The 15,736-nt window shown below is 48.4% G+C and overlaps 2 protein-coding genes across 2 annotated transcripts in view; one reads left to right on the top strand and one right to left on the bottom strand.

Moving 5' to 3' along the window:
- LOC147098673 (cadherin-23-like) overlaps positions 1–15,736 on the top strand; it is a 229,320-nt gene that overhangs the window by 48,544 nt on the left and 165,040 nt on the right. The gene's annotated exons all lie outside the window — the stretch shown is intronic.
- Positions 1–15,736, bottom strand: part of vsir (V-set immunoregulatory receptor) — a 69,213-nt gene that overhangs the window by 18,097 nt on the left and 35,380 nt on the right. The window contains exons 3-5 of the mRNA XM_085970668.1: positions 15,668–15,736; positions 12,364–12,474; positions 4,909–4,936 (exon numbers count right to left, since the gene is read on the bottom strand). Coding sequence (XP_085826794.1) covers positions 4,909–4,936; positions 12,364–12,474; positions 15,668–15,736 — 208 coding nt within the window. The remainder of the gene's footprint in view (positions 1–4,908; positions 4,937–12,363; positions 12,475–15,667) is intronic.

Genomic DNA, 15,736 nt, shown 5'->3' with positions numbered 1-15,736 from the left:
CATGTTTGACCTGAGATTCAACTGATTAGTGAAAAACATTTGGAAACATAGAAGATAGGAGCAGGAGTAGGCCATTCGGCCCCTCGAGCCTGCTCCGCCGTTCAATGAGATCATGGCTGATCATCCAAATTCAGTACGATAGCAAAATGCTGCAGATGCTGGAAATCCGAAATAACAACAGAAAATGCTGGAAAAACTCAGCAGGCCAGGCAACATCCGTGGAGAGAAAATAGAGTCAACGTTTCGGGTCAAAACCCTTTATCAAGACTTAAGAGGCACAGGGAATGAAATAGATTAAGAGGCCAGGCTGGGAGAGAACAAAAGAAGTGAAGAGACATTAAGAGGTATTCAAAACGAGACGAGATGGTGATAGGACTAGTGAAGACAAAAGACGGCTCTAGATTAGGTGTGAAACCCGCTGGCAGAATGGGAGACAGCTGCCATGTGGGAGAGAGAAAAAAAAGGAAAGGGGGGGGTGGGGAAACCAAAACAAAGGTGTGGATAAAAGGCCAGGAGTCTTCCCCCCGCACGACTGACCCTTCCTCCTGCTTTCAGAATTCCCGTTCTATCTGGATCCCTCCCCCTGGCCTCTTACCCTCTCTAGATCTTTTCATCACTAACTGCCGCCGTGACATCGGCCGTCTCCATTTCTCTGCTCCCCTCACTCACTCCAACCTACCTCCCTCTGAACTTGCAGAACTCCATTCTCTCAGATCCAACCCTGACATTGTCATTAAACCTGCTGACAAGGGTGGTGCTGTTGTTGTTTGGCGAACTGACCTCTACCTAGCGGAAGCTGAACGCCAACTCTCCGACACCTCCTCCTACCTCCACCTAGACCATGACCCCACTACCGAACATCAAACCACCGTTTCCAAGACTCACTGACCTCATCTCCTCTGGAGATCTTCCCCCCGCTGCCACCAACCTCATAGTTCCCCAACCCCGCACAGCCCGCTTCTACCTCCTTCCCAAGATCCACAAACGGGACTGCCCCAGTAGACCCATCGTTTCAACCTGTTCTTGCCCCACGGAACTTATCTCTTCCTATCGCGACTCTATCTTTTCTCCCCTTGTCCAGTCTCTTCCCACCTACATCCGCGACTCTTCGGACGCCCTCCGCCACTTTAACAGTTTCCTGGCCCCAACCGCTTCCTTTTCACCATGGACGTACAATCCCTCTACACCTCCATCCCCCACCAGGATGGCCTGAGGGCACTCCGCTTCTTCCTTGAACAGAGGCCCAACCAGTCCCCATCCACCACCACCCTCCTCTGCCTGGCTGAACTTGTTCTCACATTGAACAACTTCTCCTTTAACTCCACTCATTTCCTCCAAATCAACGGTGTTGCTATGGGTACCCGCATGGGTCCTAGCTATGCCTGCCTTTTCGTGGGATATGTGGACCACTCTTTGTTCCAGTCCTACTCGGGTCCCCTCCCCACCTCTTTTTCCGATACATTGACGACTGTATCGGTGCCGTTTCCTGCTCTCGCCCTGAATTAGACAATTTCATTCACTTTGCCTCCAATTTCCACCCTTCCCTCACCTTTACATGGTCCATCTCTGACTCTTCCCTTCCCTTCCTCGACTTCTCCGTCTCCATCTCTGGAGATAGGTTATTGACCAATATTCACTACAAGCCCACTGACTCCCACAGCTACCTGGACTACACTTCCTCCCACCCCGCTTCCTGTAAGGACTCTATTCCATTCTCCCAGTTTCTCCGTCTCCGCCGCATCTGCTCCGATGATGCCACCTTCCACACCAGTGCTTCCGACATGTCTTCCTTTTTCCTCAACCGAGGATTCCCCTCTACCGTGGTTGACACGGCCCTCGACCGTGTCCGGTCTATCTCCCGTACTTCTGCCCTCACCCCTGCCCCTCCCTCCCGGAACCACGATAGAGTTCCCCTTGTCCTCACCTTTCACCCCACCAGCCTCCACATTCAACGGATCATCCTCCGCCATTTCCGCCACCTCCAAAGTGATCCCACCACCAAACGCATCTTCCCCTCCCCTCCCCTTTCAGCATTCCGTAGGGACCGCTCCCTCCGAGACACCCTAGTTCACTCCTCTAATACCCCCAGTTCCCCTTCGCCTGGCACCTTCCCGTGCAAGCGCAGGAGATGTAACACCTGCCCTTATACCTCCCCCCCTTCCCACTGTCCAGGGCTCCAAACACCCCGTCCAGGTGAAACAGCGATTTACTTGTACTTCTTGCAATCTAGTATACTGTATTCGCTGCTCACAATGCGGTCTCCTCTACATTGGGGAGACCAAATGCAGATTGGGTGACCGCTTTGCGGAACACCTCCGTTCAGTCCGTAAGGGTGACCCCGAGCTTCCAGTCGCCCGTCATTTTAATTCACCACCCCATTCCCACTCGGACCTCACCATCCTTGGCCTCTTGCATTGTTCCACGGAAGCGCAACGTAAACTCGAGGAACAGCACCTCATCTTCCGATTAGGCACTTTACAGCCTTCCGGACTCAATATCGAGTTCAACAATTTCAGATCGTAACCTCGGCCCCTATTACATTTTTACTTATATTTTTTATCCACACCTTTGTTTTGGCCTTCGCCCCCCCCCCCCATTTTTTTTTCTCTCTCCCACATGGCAGCTGTCTCCCATTCTGCCAGCGCATTTCACACCTAATCTAGAGCCGTCTTTTGTCTCCACTAGTCCTATCACCACCTCGTCTCATTTTGAATACCTCTTAATGTCTCTTCTCTTTTGTTCCTTCCCAGCCTGGCCTCTTAATCTATTTCATTCCCTGTGCCTCTTTAATCTTGTTAAAGGGTTTTGACCCGAAACGTTGACTCTATTTTCTCTCCACGGATGTTGCCTGGCCTGCTGAGTTTTTCCAGCATTTTCTGTTATTAATCCAAATTCAGTACCCTGTCCCTGCTTTCTCCCCATATCCCCTGATCCCTTTAGCCTTAAGGATCATTTCCAGGTTATTTCCCCAATTTTGCCTGTCGTGGTCCCTTATTTTAAAGGAACTTATGACTGTCGAATATTTTTATTTTGATGGACACCATGGAACCTCCTGGGCAACGTCCCCGCTAAGCTGCGTGGCGGTCTGGAGGTCCCGCGCAGGCCGCTCACCAGCTTTTTAATGGGAATAACCGCACATGTGCAAAATTTGAATGGGACACGCCCCCTGTTAAAGGGACCACGCACGCAAAATAAAATGACATGGAACATTGCTCCTGGGCCATATACAGGAAACTCTCGATTTACCAGCACCTAAATAACCAGAAATCTCTGTTAACCGGCAAAATTCAGGAGTAGGTTCAGGTAAGTTTTACTTCATATTAGTGGCCGTTCCTGGATCTGTGGCTGTGTAACCGGGGTTCCTGCACCTGTTGCTAAGCAACAGGGATGCCGGGATCTTGTGGCCGGAGTTCCTGCACCTGTTGCTAAGCAACAGGGAAGCCTGGATTTGTTGCTGCGTACGGAGCTCTCGTACCTTTTAACTATAGCTCTCTGTAATCCGGACTTTTTGATAAGCCAGCACCACGCCGGTCCTGTCGGTGCTGGATAAAAAAGAGTTTCCTGTATAAAGTGTAAACCCATGAGCACATTAACCTACATCGATCTCAAGCTGCTGCTGGTAACAGATCCCAGTCTTCTGATTGAGGAACTGCCTACCAATGAGGCAACAGTGTTGACCGAACCTCCAGACCCATGACACTCAGAACCGGTCAGACCAGTGAGGGAGAAGTAAAAGGCAAAAGAGTGACTGAGCAAGGCGAGCTTCGCGGCGAGATTCCCAGCAGCAAGCCGCGGTCTTGGGCCCACTATGCACTGGCGAGAGGGGGGACAGCTGACCTGGGCAAAGGCCTCCATCACTTCTGCCCTAAAGCCAGGTGCTTAGACGTCATGAGAGTAGCCTAGGGTGACTCTATTCCCTCCCCAAAAGGGAGGCGGCATCGCTGCCCTTCGATTAACTCTACCGCTGTAGAATGGAAGGAAGAGTTCCGTAGAGTGTTCATGCAACAACCGGGAAGGGTAGCATCGTGGTTATGTTACTGGACTAATCCAGAGGCCTGGACTAATTATCTGGCGATATGAGTTCAAATCCCATCACGGTAGCTGGGGAATTTCAATTCAATTAATTAAATAAATCTGGAATAAAAAAACTAGTGACATGAATCAGTCATTCATAAAAGAAAGACTTATGAAATGATACTGAGCGGCCTGCGGGTGGCGCTGTCCAGGGAGAGTATAAATACTCGGGCATGGGCCCAGCTTGCGCAGGACATTCTTAACAGGAACTAGTGAAGGACACAACTAGATGTTGTAAAACAGTTGATTAAAGCTTTGTTTAATGCTTAGACCAAGTGCCTAGTAGTTTTCTTACGTCAACTAGTATCAGTAATGGTGACCATGACATTGTTGTAAAACCCATCTGGTTCACTGATGTCCTTCAGGGAAGGAAATCTGCCGTCCTTACCCGGTCTGGCCTATAATGACTCACAGCAATGTGGTTGCCTCTTAACTGCCCTCTGAAATGGCCCAGCAAGTCACTCAGTTGTACCAAAGCGCAACAACACGGATTGCAGCGCTTCAAGAAGGCAGCTCACCACCGCCTTCTCAAGGGTAAGTAGGGATGGGCAATAAGTGATGGTCTTGCCAGCAATGCCCACATCCTGTGAAAGAATAAAAAAGAAAAGGGCAGAGGGTCATAGGCAGAGGATGCCCAATGGTACAGGGAGGTGAAGTGCAGGTTCACTCCGCTGAATGTCTGTTTAAAACTCCCCCCATGTACATCCGAGTGCACGCTTTATGACTTGCATTGACTTAACTTCTGGAACCTGATTATATTCTTGTATGACCAGGGCAAAGAAAAGGAGAAAGTTTCCTTGTGTTTAAAAAAAATTGTAGGGAGAAAAATCTTACCTATCCATTCGGACTAGCTCATGGGCTCCTGCAATGAAAAACAGGTGAGGTGAGACTGTGAAGAATCAAAACGCTTCATGTGCAGGTTTCAGTAGAAAGGGTACAAACTATTTAAAGTTTTACAACTTGCACATGAATTACATCGAGTTTACAGCGCAGAAACAGGCCATTCGGCCCAACAGGTCCATGCCGGCGTTTATGCTCCACACCAGCCTCCTCCCACCCCTCTTCATCTCACCCCGTCAACATACCCTTCGACTGAGAAGAGGGGTTGACAATCTGGCAGTGGTCTGACCCTGTGAGGAACAGTCAAAAGCAAGTATAGGTGCCTGAATGGCAAAAAAAAAGAATGCTTTAACAATTGGCTGATTTCCTTCAAGCGAGAACTGGACATGTTTCTGACTGGGGCGGAGATCACCTCTTACAAAAGGGTAGGTACTGCATAGAATTATCAGGGCCTGAGCGATCTCCTGGACTAGATTCGATTGCCTCGGGGGGGATTGGAGACGGTTTTTTCCCCAAATTGGCCTGGGCTTTTATCTGGCTTTTTGCCTCTCCCAGGACATCACATAGGCCCAGATATTCCGATCCCTACGGGTGGGTACACGCTGTGTACACACCTATAGGGACATCGGAAATGCCGGTTTCAGGCATGCACCGCGCAGGCGCTGAAAACTGGCATTTCCGATGTGTCAAGAATGGGCTCGACAGATCCTCCGCCTGCCCTGGAGAAGGGCCTCTGCGGGCGGATACTTCCGCTTTCTGGAGACCCTCCGCCCGCAGAAAACCCAAACAATTCTTACTCCTGCTTTTACCAGGATAAGAGTTGAAAAAAAAAAATTTTTTTCACTGATTTATCATTTTTAAATACTTTTTTTTTTAAAAAGGTGTTTATTTTTAGCCCTGTAAAAAACTTTAATTATTTTTTTCAAAAATTTAAATTTTTGTTTAAAATATTTAGTTTATTGTAATTTCAAGTCATTTTAAAAATGTGATTTTTAAAAAAATTATTTAACGTTTTACTGTGTTGTTGGGGTGATCTCCATTCATATATTTGACAGGTCTTCCTGCCAAGTGTATGAAGGGAGATTCCCTTCTTTGATTGACTCCCCATGGCCCACGTGATCCCAGGGATGCTGCGAACCGCCTGCGCCTCTGGGATACGTGGGCCGTGCGCACTTGGAGTTTGGAGAGGCCCAGGAGTGGAAGTGTCCGGACCTCAGGAGCTCTCAGGCACGGGCGTAGATTTTTCCAGATCGCAGGCCTCCGCCCGCGGGCAGCCTGCGGTCAGGAAATAGGGGCCATTGTTTCGGGTAGGGTGGGGAGTGTATATATTGCGATACACAAGACGTCGCAGTTGTGTGGGACAGGCTGAATGGACCAGAGGGTCTTCTGGTGTCTGTCATTGTTCACTTGTTCCTTTCTCCCTCGTGCTTATCTAGCTTCCTCTTGAATGCATCTACGTGATTCCATTGCAGGTTAAAGGTCTGTTTCTACCAGTAATTTGACTACCCTAATTTGGCAGGGGGATGGGCACCAGAATGTAACATTAGAAAGGGGAAATAAAGTGCTCAAAGGATTGGTAGAGGCAGAGAGCACTAAAGTATGAAATAGTAAGGTATTAGGTGGGGTCAGACTAAGAGAGAATACAGGATGGTCTAAGATGGGTTTACAGTGTATGTATGTGAACGCACGAAGCGTAGTAAACAAGGTAAGGGAGCTGCAGGCACAAATAGCCACGTGGGAATATGATGATGTGGCAATAACTGAGACCTGGCTCAAAAAAGGACAAGATAGGGAAGGAAAGATAGAAGGTGGTGTGGCAGTATTGGTCAAGGAGAATGTTACAGTGCTGGAGAGGGAGGATGTCCTGCAGTGGTCAAGGACATAACATAAGAATTAGTAGCAGGAGTCGGCCATACGGCACTTGGAGCCCGCTCCGCCATTCAATAAGATCATGGCTGATCTTCGACCTCAACACTTTCCTGCCTGATCCCCATATCCTTTAATTCCCTTAGAGTCCAAAAATCTATCGATCTCAGCCTTGAATATACTCAATGACTGAGCCTCCACAACCCTTTCAGGTAGAGAATTCCAAAGATTCACAACCCTCTGAGTAAAGAAATTCCTCCTCATCTCAGTCCTAAATGGCCGACACCTTATCCTGAGACTGTGACCCCTGGTTCAACACTCTCCAGCCAGGGGAAACAGCCTCTCAGCATTTACCCTGTCAATCCCCCTCAGAATCTTTTATGTTTCAATGAGACCATCTCTCATTCTTCCAAACTCCAGAGAGTATAGGCCCAATCTACTCAAACTCTCCTCATAGGACAGCCCTCTCATCTCAGGAATCAATCTAGTGAACCTTCGATGCACCACCTCTGAGGCAAGTATGTCCTTTCTCAGATAAGGAGACCAAAACTGTGCACAGTACTCCAGGTGTGGTCTCACCAAAGCCCTGTACAATTGTAGTAAGACTTCCTTACTCTTGTACTCCAATCCCCTTGCAATAAAGGCCAACATGCCATTTGCCTTCCTAATTGCTTGCTGTACCTGCATGCTTTCTTTTTCCTGTACGAGGACACCTAAATCTCTCTGAACACAGACTCTAAGGGCTAAAAATTCGGTGGCGCCGCGTTTGGGGCACCAAGCTCGCCTGGGCGCCGGAATTTGCGCTCTGGGCGGAGCCGCTTGCGCCCTCCCGATATTCAGTTGGAGCGCCCCAAGAGGGACTTGGGGCGCTGCTCGAGGCTCCCCGCGTCCCGCTTGGGGCGCTCAAACTGAATATCGCAGCGCTAGGTGCCGCAGCGCCACATGCTGCGGCATGGCGCGCTGCGGTACTGCAGGCCTTCCTCCCCTTCTTAAGGGGGAGGGGCCTGCACCAGCGCGATCACCGATCACGAGTGCTGGCAAAAGAGCCCGGCACCGAGGAGAAGTGCCGGGCTCTCGGGACACAGCTGGCACTGCCCGGGGGGGGGGGGATCAGGAGGCCGGGGAGGGCGGCGTGAGGAGGTGCTAGCAGGCGGCCACCGAAAAAAATGGCCGCCCCGCACCTCCACCTTAATTTGCGCCACTTCCGCCACAGGTAAGCCCCGTGAACCGGTCGCGATTTGCGACCAGCGTTACAGGGAGGGGCGCGACCCAATATCGCGTCCAGGGCGGTAGTGGGGCGCTGCGCACACCGATGACGTCATCGGTGGCGGCGCAGCGCTACAGGCTAACGCCGCCAGTAGTGCCCCGCTAAATTTCACGGGAGGTGTGGCCAGTGGCGCTAAAGCCACTGAGTGCCCTCTTTGGGCGCTAACTGGTGGCGCAGCCCACCGAATTTCTAGGTACAGTTAAGAAATAATAGAGCTGCCATCACACTACCCGGTGTATTCTATAGACCAACAAATAGTGGGAAAGATATGGAGGAGCAAATTTGTGAGAGGTGGATCTCCTGCAGAGAGATGCAAGAACTATAGAGTAGTAATAATAGGGGACTTCAACTATCCTAATATAGACTGGGATCATGATAGTGTTAAGGGCAGAAAAGGGGAAGAATTTCTGAAGTGTGTTCAGGAGAACTTGCTTGATCAGTATGTTTCCGGCCCGACGAGGGAGGAACATAAGAACATAAGAAATAGGAGCAGGAGTCGGCCATTCGGCCCCTCGAGCCTGCTCCGCCACCTCAACTCCACCTTCCTGCACTATCCCCATATCCCTTGATTCCCTTAATATCTCTGTCTTTGAATATACTCAACGACGGAGCCTCCACAGCATTCCAAAGATTCACCACCCTCTGAGTGAAGAAATTTCTCCTCATCTCAGTCCTAAGTGGCCGACCCCTTATTCTGAGACTGTGAGCCCTGGTTCTAGACTCCCCAGCCTGGGGAAACATTCTCCCTGCATCTACCCTGTCAAGCCCTGTAAGAATGTTGTACATTTCAATGAGGAGGTATTGCTGGATCTGGTTCTGGGGAATGAGGTAGGTCAAGTGGAGCAAGTGTCAGTCGGTGAACATTTAAGAACAGTGATCATAGTATCTTAAGGGTTAGATTAGCTATGGAAAAGGACAGGGAGCAATCTAGAATTAAAATGTTTAACTGGGGGAAGGCCAATTTCAGTGGGATGAGAACTGATCTGGCCCGGGTAAACTGGAATCAAAGATTGACAGGCAAACCTGTAATGGAACAATGGGCTGCCTTTGAAGAGGAAATAGTTCAGGTACAGTTGAGGTACATTCCAACTAGGGGGAAAGGCAGAGCAACTAAAGTCAGGGCTCCCTGGATGACGAAAGAGATAGAGAATATGAAGAAGCAGAAAAAGAGCGCATATGACAGATGTCAGGTTGCAAATACATCTGAGAATCAGGCTATATAGAGAAAGGTCCGAGGAGAAGTGAAAAAGAAAATAGTAAAAGGATAGTAAGAGGAGTGGTGGGGCCGATTAGGGACCAAAACAGAGACAGAAGGTATGGCTGAGGGACTAAACGAGTACTTTGCATCTGTCTTCACCAAGGAAGAGGATGCTGCCATAGACATAGTGAAGGAGGAGGCAGCGGAGATACTTGATAGGATAAAAATTGATAAAGAGGAGGTATTAGAAAGGCTGGCTGTACAAATCACCAGGAGCAGATGGGATACATCCTAGGATGCTGAGGGAATTGAGGGAGGAAATCGCGGAGGTACTGGCCATAATATTCCAATCCTCCTTAGATACGGGGGTGGAACCAGAGGACTGGAGAATTGCAAATGTTACACTATTGTTCAAAAAAGGGTGTAAAGATAAACCCAGCAACTACAGGCCAGTCAGTTTGACCTTGGTAGTGGGGAAGCTTTTAGAAACAGTAATCAGGGACAAAATTAACAGTCATTTGGACAAGTGTGGATTAATTAAGGAAAGCCAGCATGGATTTGTTAAAGGCAAATCGTGTTTAACTTACTTCATCGACTTTTTTGATGAGGTAACAGAGAGGGTTGATGAGGGTAATGCAGTTGATGTAGTGTATATGGATTTCCAAAAAGCGTTCGCCAAAGTGCCACATAATAAGCTTGCCAGCAAAGCTGAAGCCCATGGAATAAAAGGGACAGTGGCAGCATGGATATGGAATTGTCTAAGTGACAGGAAACAGAGAGTAGTGGTGAACGGTTGTCTTTTGGACTGGAGGAAGGTATACAGTGGTGTTCCCCAGGGGTCGGTTCTAGGACCACTGCTTTTCTTGATATATATTAATGACTGGGATGTGGGTGTACAGGGCACAATTTCAAAATTTACAGATGACACAAAACTTGGAAGTATAGTGAACAGTGAGGAGGAGAGTGATAGACTTCAAGAGGACACAGACAGGCTGGTGGAATGGGCGGACGCGTGGCAGATTAAATTTAACGCAGAAAAGTGTGAAGTGATACATTTTGGTTGAAAGAATGAGGAGAGGCAATATAAACTAAAGGGTACAATCCTAAAGGGGGTGCACGAACTGAGAGACCTGGGGGGTATGTGTACAAATCGTTGAAGGTGGCAGGGCAGGTTGAGAAAGCAGTTAAAAAACTTACAGGATCCTGGGCTTCATAAATAGAGGTATAGAGTACAAAAGTGTGGAAATTATGATGAACCTGTATAAAACACTGGTTCGACCTCAACTGGAGTATTGTGCCCAATTCTGGGCACCGCACTTTAGGAAGGATGTGAAGGCCTTAGAGAGGGTGCAGAAAAGATTTACGAGAATGATTCCAGGGATGAGGGACTTCAGTTACGAGGAGAGACTAGAGAAGCTGGGGTTGTTCTCCTTGGAGCAGAGAATGTTGAGAGGAGATTTGATAGAGGTGTTGAAAATCATGAGGGGCCTGGACAGAGTAGATAGAGAGAAACTGTTCCCATTGGCGGAAGTGTCGAGAACCAGAGGACACAGATTTAAGGTGATTGGCAGAAGAACCAAAGGCGAGATGAGGAATAACTTTTTTATGCTGTGAGCGGTTAGGATCTGGAATGCACTGCCTGAATGAGTCTGCCTCCACCGCCCTATCACGGCTTTCAAAAGGGAATTGGATAAGTATCTGAAGGAAAAAAATTTGCAGGGCTATGGGGAAAGGGCGGGGGAGTGGGACTAACTGAAGTGCTCTTGCAGAGAGCTGGCACGGGCTCGTCGGGCCGAATGGCCTCCTGTGCTGTAAGCAGTCTATGATTTGTAATATTGCTGACAGCAGCTTGGCTGTAAAATGGGGCAATATGGAGGAGGAGCATTATCGTCGTCAGCTGCTGAAACCTCTGTTATCTGTATAATACTTTCATGAAGCGCTGGTTATGTTGGTGGGGACATTACCTATTAAATTGCGCTAATTTGGTTAGACTTTCTCCGACACTCAAACCACAAGCTCGAGCATGTTTAATTCGGGCTGACGCTGCAGTATAGCATTGAGGAGGTGCTGCACTACAAATTAAATCTCAAACCGTGGCCCTGTCTAGCTGTTGTGGTGGTTCAAGTGGGCATTAAATACTATGTGAAGCCATAAAAAGAAAGACAGACTTGCATTTCTATAGCACCTTTCACGACCACTGGATGCCCCAAAGCCCTTTACAGCCAATGAAGTACTTTTTGAAGTGTGGTCACTGTTGTAATGTAGGAAACGCGGCAGCCAATTTGCGCACAGCAAGCTCCCACAAACAGCACTGTGATAATCAGCAGATAATCTGTTTTAGTGATGTTGGTTGAGGGATAAATATTGGCCAGGATACCGGGGAGAACTCCCCTGCTCTTCTTCGAAATAGTGCCGTGGGATCTTTTATGTCCACCTGAGAGCAGACGGGGCCTCGGTTTAACGTCCCTCAGCACTGCACTGGAGTGTCAGCCTAGATTTTTGTGTTCAAGTCCCTGGAGTGGGACTTGAACCCACAACCTCCTGACTCAGAGGCAAGTGTGCTACCCACCGAGCCACGGCTGACACTGTAGAAAGAACATTTTTCCATCAACCGACACCAAGAAAAACAGATTAGCTGCTCGTTCATCTTAACTTCACGCTCTTTGCGGGATCTTCCTGTGTGTAAAATGGCTGCCCTGTTTACCTGCACAACGGCACTCACTGCACTTTCATGGTGTGTGAGTAATTGGAGGGTGTGTCTGAGAGTGTGTCAGTAATTGGAGGGTGTGTCTGAGAGTGTGTCAGTAATTGGAGGGTGTGCCTGAGAGTGTGTCAGTAATTGGAGGGTGTGTCTGAGAGTGTATAAATATTTGCAGAAGATCCTGCATACAGATAACCACGAGTCTGGAGCTGTAAGTACACACACTGCAATTACTGACACACACTCAGACATGCCCTGCAACATGTGTCCCGTGTGCTTGAATTTTTTTGAAATGTTGCTATTTATACGATTAAAAATGGCGTGAATATTGCATTCGTCCACCACACGCAGCACAGAATGCCTGAACTCTATGATTTGCAGAGTTGCTGTACGCACGAGAGGTGGTATTTCACTTACTTCTCCTGGTGGCTACACCTTGCCTCTGTTTGTAAATGAGCAGCAGAATCAGGGGAAGCGACAAGATGCCGATCACACATCCCATGGTGGCCAGTGCAGCGGCCGTGGTGGCTGGGGGAAATGATCAGAAAGCAGAGGATTATTCGACGTGGACAGCTCCTCGGTGACGCGCAGAGCTATTGACCCGAGGGGTAAACACATTTACAGCATTGTACAGCACAGAAGGAGGCCATCCGGCCCATCGCCCCTCTGCCGGCTCTTTGAAAGATCTCTCCAATTAGTCCCACTCCCCCCTGCTCTTTCCCCAGAGCCCTGCAAATTTTTTCCCTTCAAGTATTTATCCGATTGCCGTTGAAAGTTGCCAATACTTACAATCTTGTTAGCAATTTTTATACTACAGGAAACTCTCGTTTAAACGGCACTTAAATATCCAGAATTCTCTAATAACCGGCAACATTCATACTCCGAAAACAACCCCTCAATAACCGGCAATGTTGCCGAGTCCGAGTCTCCCGCGGTGGCCGAGTTAGTCAGTGGGGGTAGTTCTCCAAACTGCCACTACTCGGCTTCTCGGCGCTGTCGGAAGTCCGAACACCTCAATAACAGGAGTCGGACTCTCCCGCGCTGTAGGTGAGTACCCAATTACTGTATACTGCACATTTCTTGATTTTTAAAATTTTTTCTTTGTTAAAAATAGCCTCGGTAGATAACCCTCTCCGTCATCCGGAATTTTTGATCAACCGGCAACACGCCGGTCCCGTCGGTGCCGGATACCAAAGAGTTTCCTGTATTGTTTCTCAATGTACACCATTCTTCACAATAGAAGGGAAAGATTTTTCTCTGTCTCACTCCTCGGGGTTGACTCTGTGCGGCAGTGTAGAACGGGCGATAGCAAGTCGGCCGCCCGTTTTACATCTCTGCCCATTTTTATCTCCATCGCCTTCAAACGAGCTGCCGACTCGCTATCGCCCGCTTTACACAATCGCACAGAGTCAAATTGTACCCATTTCTATCCTGGTGAATCACACAGCTATTAACAGTATCGTACATCACCCCAGTGCCAATGTTTAAAGAAAAAGCACACTATCGGACAGATTCGCCTCAGGGGCCACAGTCTAAGGATAAGGGGTAAGCCATTTAGGACTGAAATGAGGAGGAATTTCTTCACCCAGAGAGTGGTGAACCTGTGGAATTCTCTACCACAGAAGGCAGTGGAGGCCAATTCATTAAATATATTCAAGAAGGAGTTGGATATATTTCTTAAGGCTAAAGGGATCAAGGGATATGGGGAGAAGGCAGGGACAGGGTACTGAATTTGGATGATCAGCCATGATCTCATTGAATGGCGGAGCAGGCTCGAGGGGCCGAATGGCCTACTCCTGCTCCTATCTTCTATGTTTCTATGTTTATCGGACAGATTCACCTCTGGTTACACTTGTTACACGACTTTGTCTGCTACTTGAACTGTGCCGTTGACTCCACAATGTCCCAAAGGACCATCGATGCAAGATAAATAAGGTGTTTAAAGGGAAGATAGAACGTAAAGGTGTTTAGGATATGGAGAAGAGGTAGGTAGTTAGGGTTGATGACATAGAGCTGCCATGACTAACAAAATGGTGGAGCATAGACGATGGGCCGAATTACTGACTCGTGTTCCTTTTACATAGGATTACAAAGGATATACGGCCCAGAAACAGGCCATTCGGCCCAACCAGTCCATGCCGGCGTTTATGCTGCACTCGAGCCTCCTCCCGTCTTTCCTCATCTAACTCTATCAGCGTAACCCTCTATTCCCTTCTCCCTCTTACGCTTGTCTAGCCTCCCCTTAAATGCATCTATACTATTCGCTTCAACCACTTTGCTCCTGTAAGTGAGGTATGGTCAGGAAAAACTACACAATTATGCACAAAGTAGGTGATGCAATTATTAAGGTTGTGGCATTTATGATGTAGAATAGATAATTGTGGTGTACAGGTTGCGCAATGAGTAATATTATCTTGTGTAATCGAGGGCTGCCTATCATGTATTCTTGTTTCCAGTGCTGATTTTTCAGTTTCATCGAGTCATTCCGAAGACGATCGTTCCAATACGGGGGCGCGGTGTAATCTTGAATGCCCGCAGGCAATGCGCACAGAGTAAATATTTCGGAGCCTGCCAGTTTACAATGTACCTCAGAAGAAAAATATATTGCAGTTACAAAGTAAGGTCTAAAAATGTATATGTACAAGATCTTCCCTGCAGATGTGGCTCCTTGCTGAGAGCACTTAATCTGCCCCAAGGTGTGCGGTACAGGTGAGGTTTCCCACTTGACCTGATATTGCCATTTCGGCCCCATGCGATGGAGAGGAAATGGGGCGGGAAGCTCCGCTAAGGGTCAGATAGTTGCAGACAGTCTGGTTCGGCCTGAGACGGTGGCCGGGACGGGATTTATGGCGGGCGCCAAAGATGATGGTGACTTTGGTATTCCCAGTGTATGATTGGAGGAAATTGTGGCTCATTGATCTCCTTGGAGCAGAGAAGGCTAAGAGGAGATTCGATAGAGGTGTTTAAAATCAGGAACGGTTTAGATAGAGTAAATAAAGAGAAACTGTTGCCAGTGGCTGAAGGGTCGATAACCAGAGGGCCCAGATTTAAGGTGATTGGCAAAAGAACCAGAGGCGACACGAGGAAAAACTTTTTTACGCAGCGAGTGGTTAGGATTTGGAATGCACGGCCTGATAGGGTGGTGGATACAGATTCAATAGTAGCCTTCAAAAGGGAATTGGATAAATACTTGAAGGAGAAAAAAATTGCACTGATATGGGAAAGAGCGGGGGGAGTAGGACTAACTGGATTGCTCATCGAAAGAGCCGGCGCAGACTCGCTGGGCCGAATGGCCGCCTCCTGTGCTGTATGATTCTATGATTTTTGGACAAGCAATCTGACGACTCAGTTTTAATGGAAGGGCCAAAAGAGCCGGTGGGGAGGTAAAGCTGGGTGTCATCAGCGTGTGTATAGATGCTTGTCCCACGTCTGCAGATGATGTCGCTAAGGGGGTAGGACAGAGATGAGGAACAGGAAGGGTCAAGGATGGATCCTTGAGGGACTCTGGAGGGTGACGGTGCAGGGGTAGGAAGAGAAGCCATTGCTGGCGATGCTCAGATAGCTACGAGTGGAACAAACCGAGCAAGGGCAGTCCCACCGAGCTGGACAGTGGAGGAGAGGCGTTCCAGAAGGGTGGTGTGGTCAACTGTGTCCAAGAGTACAGAGAGGTCGAGAAAGGATAGTTAAGTCCCAAAATACAATACGAGAGCAAATGTCTTACCTTCTAAGTCTGATTCTGCACTAACATCACGGAAAGTACACTTTTGATCAGCGGTGTGAGTTCCATTTG

This window comes from Somniosus microcephalus, chromosome 29 (genome assembly GCF_052327205.1).
Source record: "Somniosus microcephalus isolate GS21.2 chromosome 29, FLI_Smic_1.0, whole genome shotgun sequence".
NCBI classification, from domain to species: Eukaryota; Metazoa; Chordata; class Chondrichthyes; order Squaliformes; family Somniosidae; genus Somniosus; species Somniosus microcephalus.
This window is presented reverse-complemented; position numbering and strand designations above follow the sequence as displayed.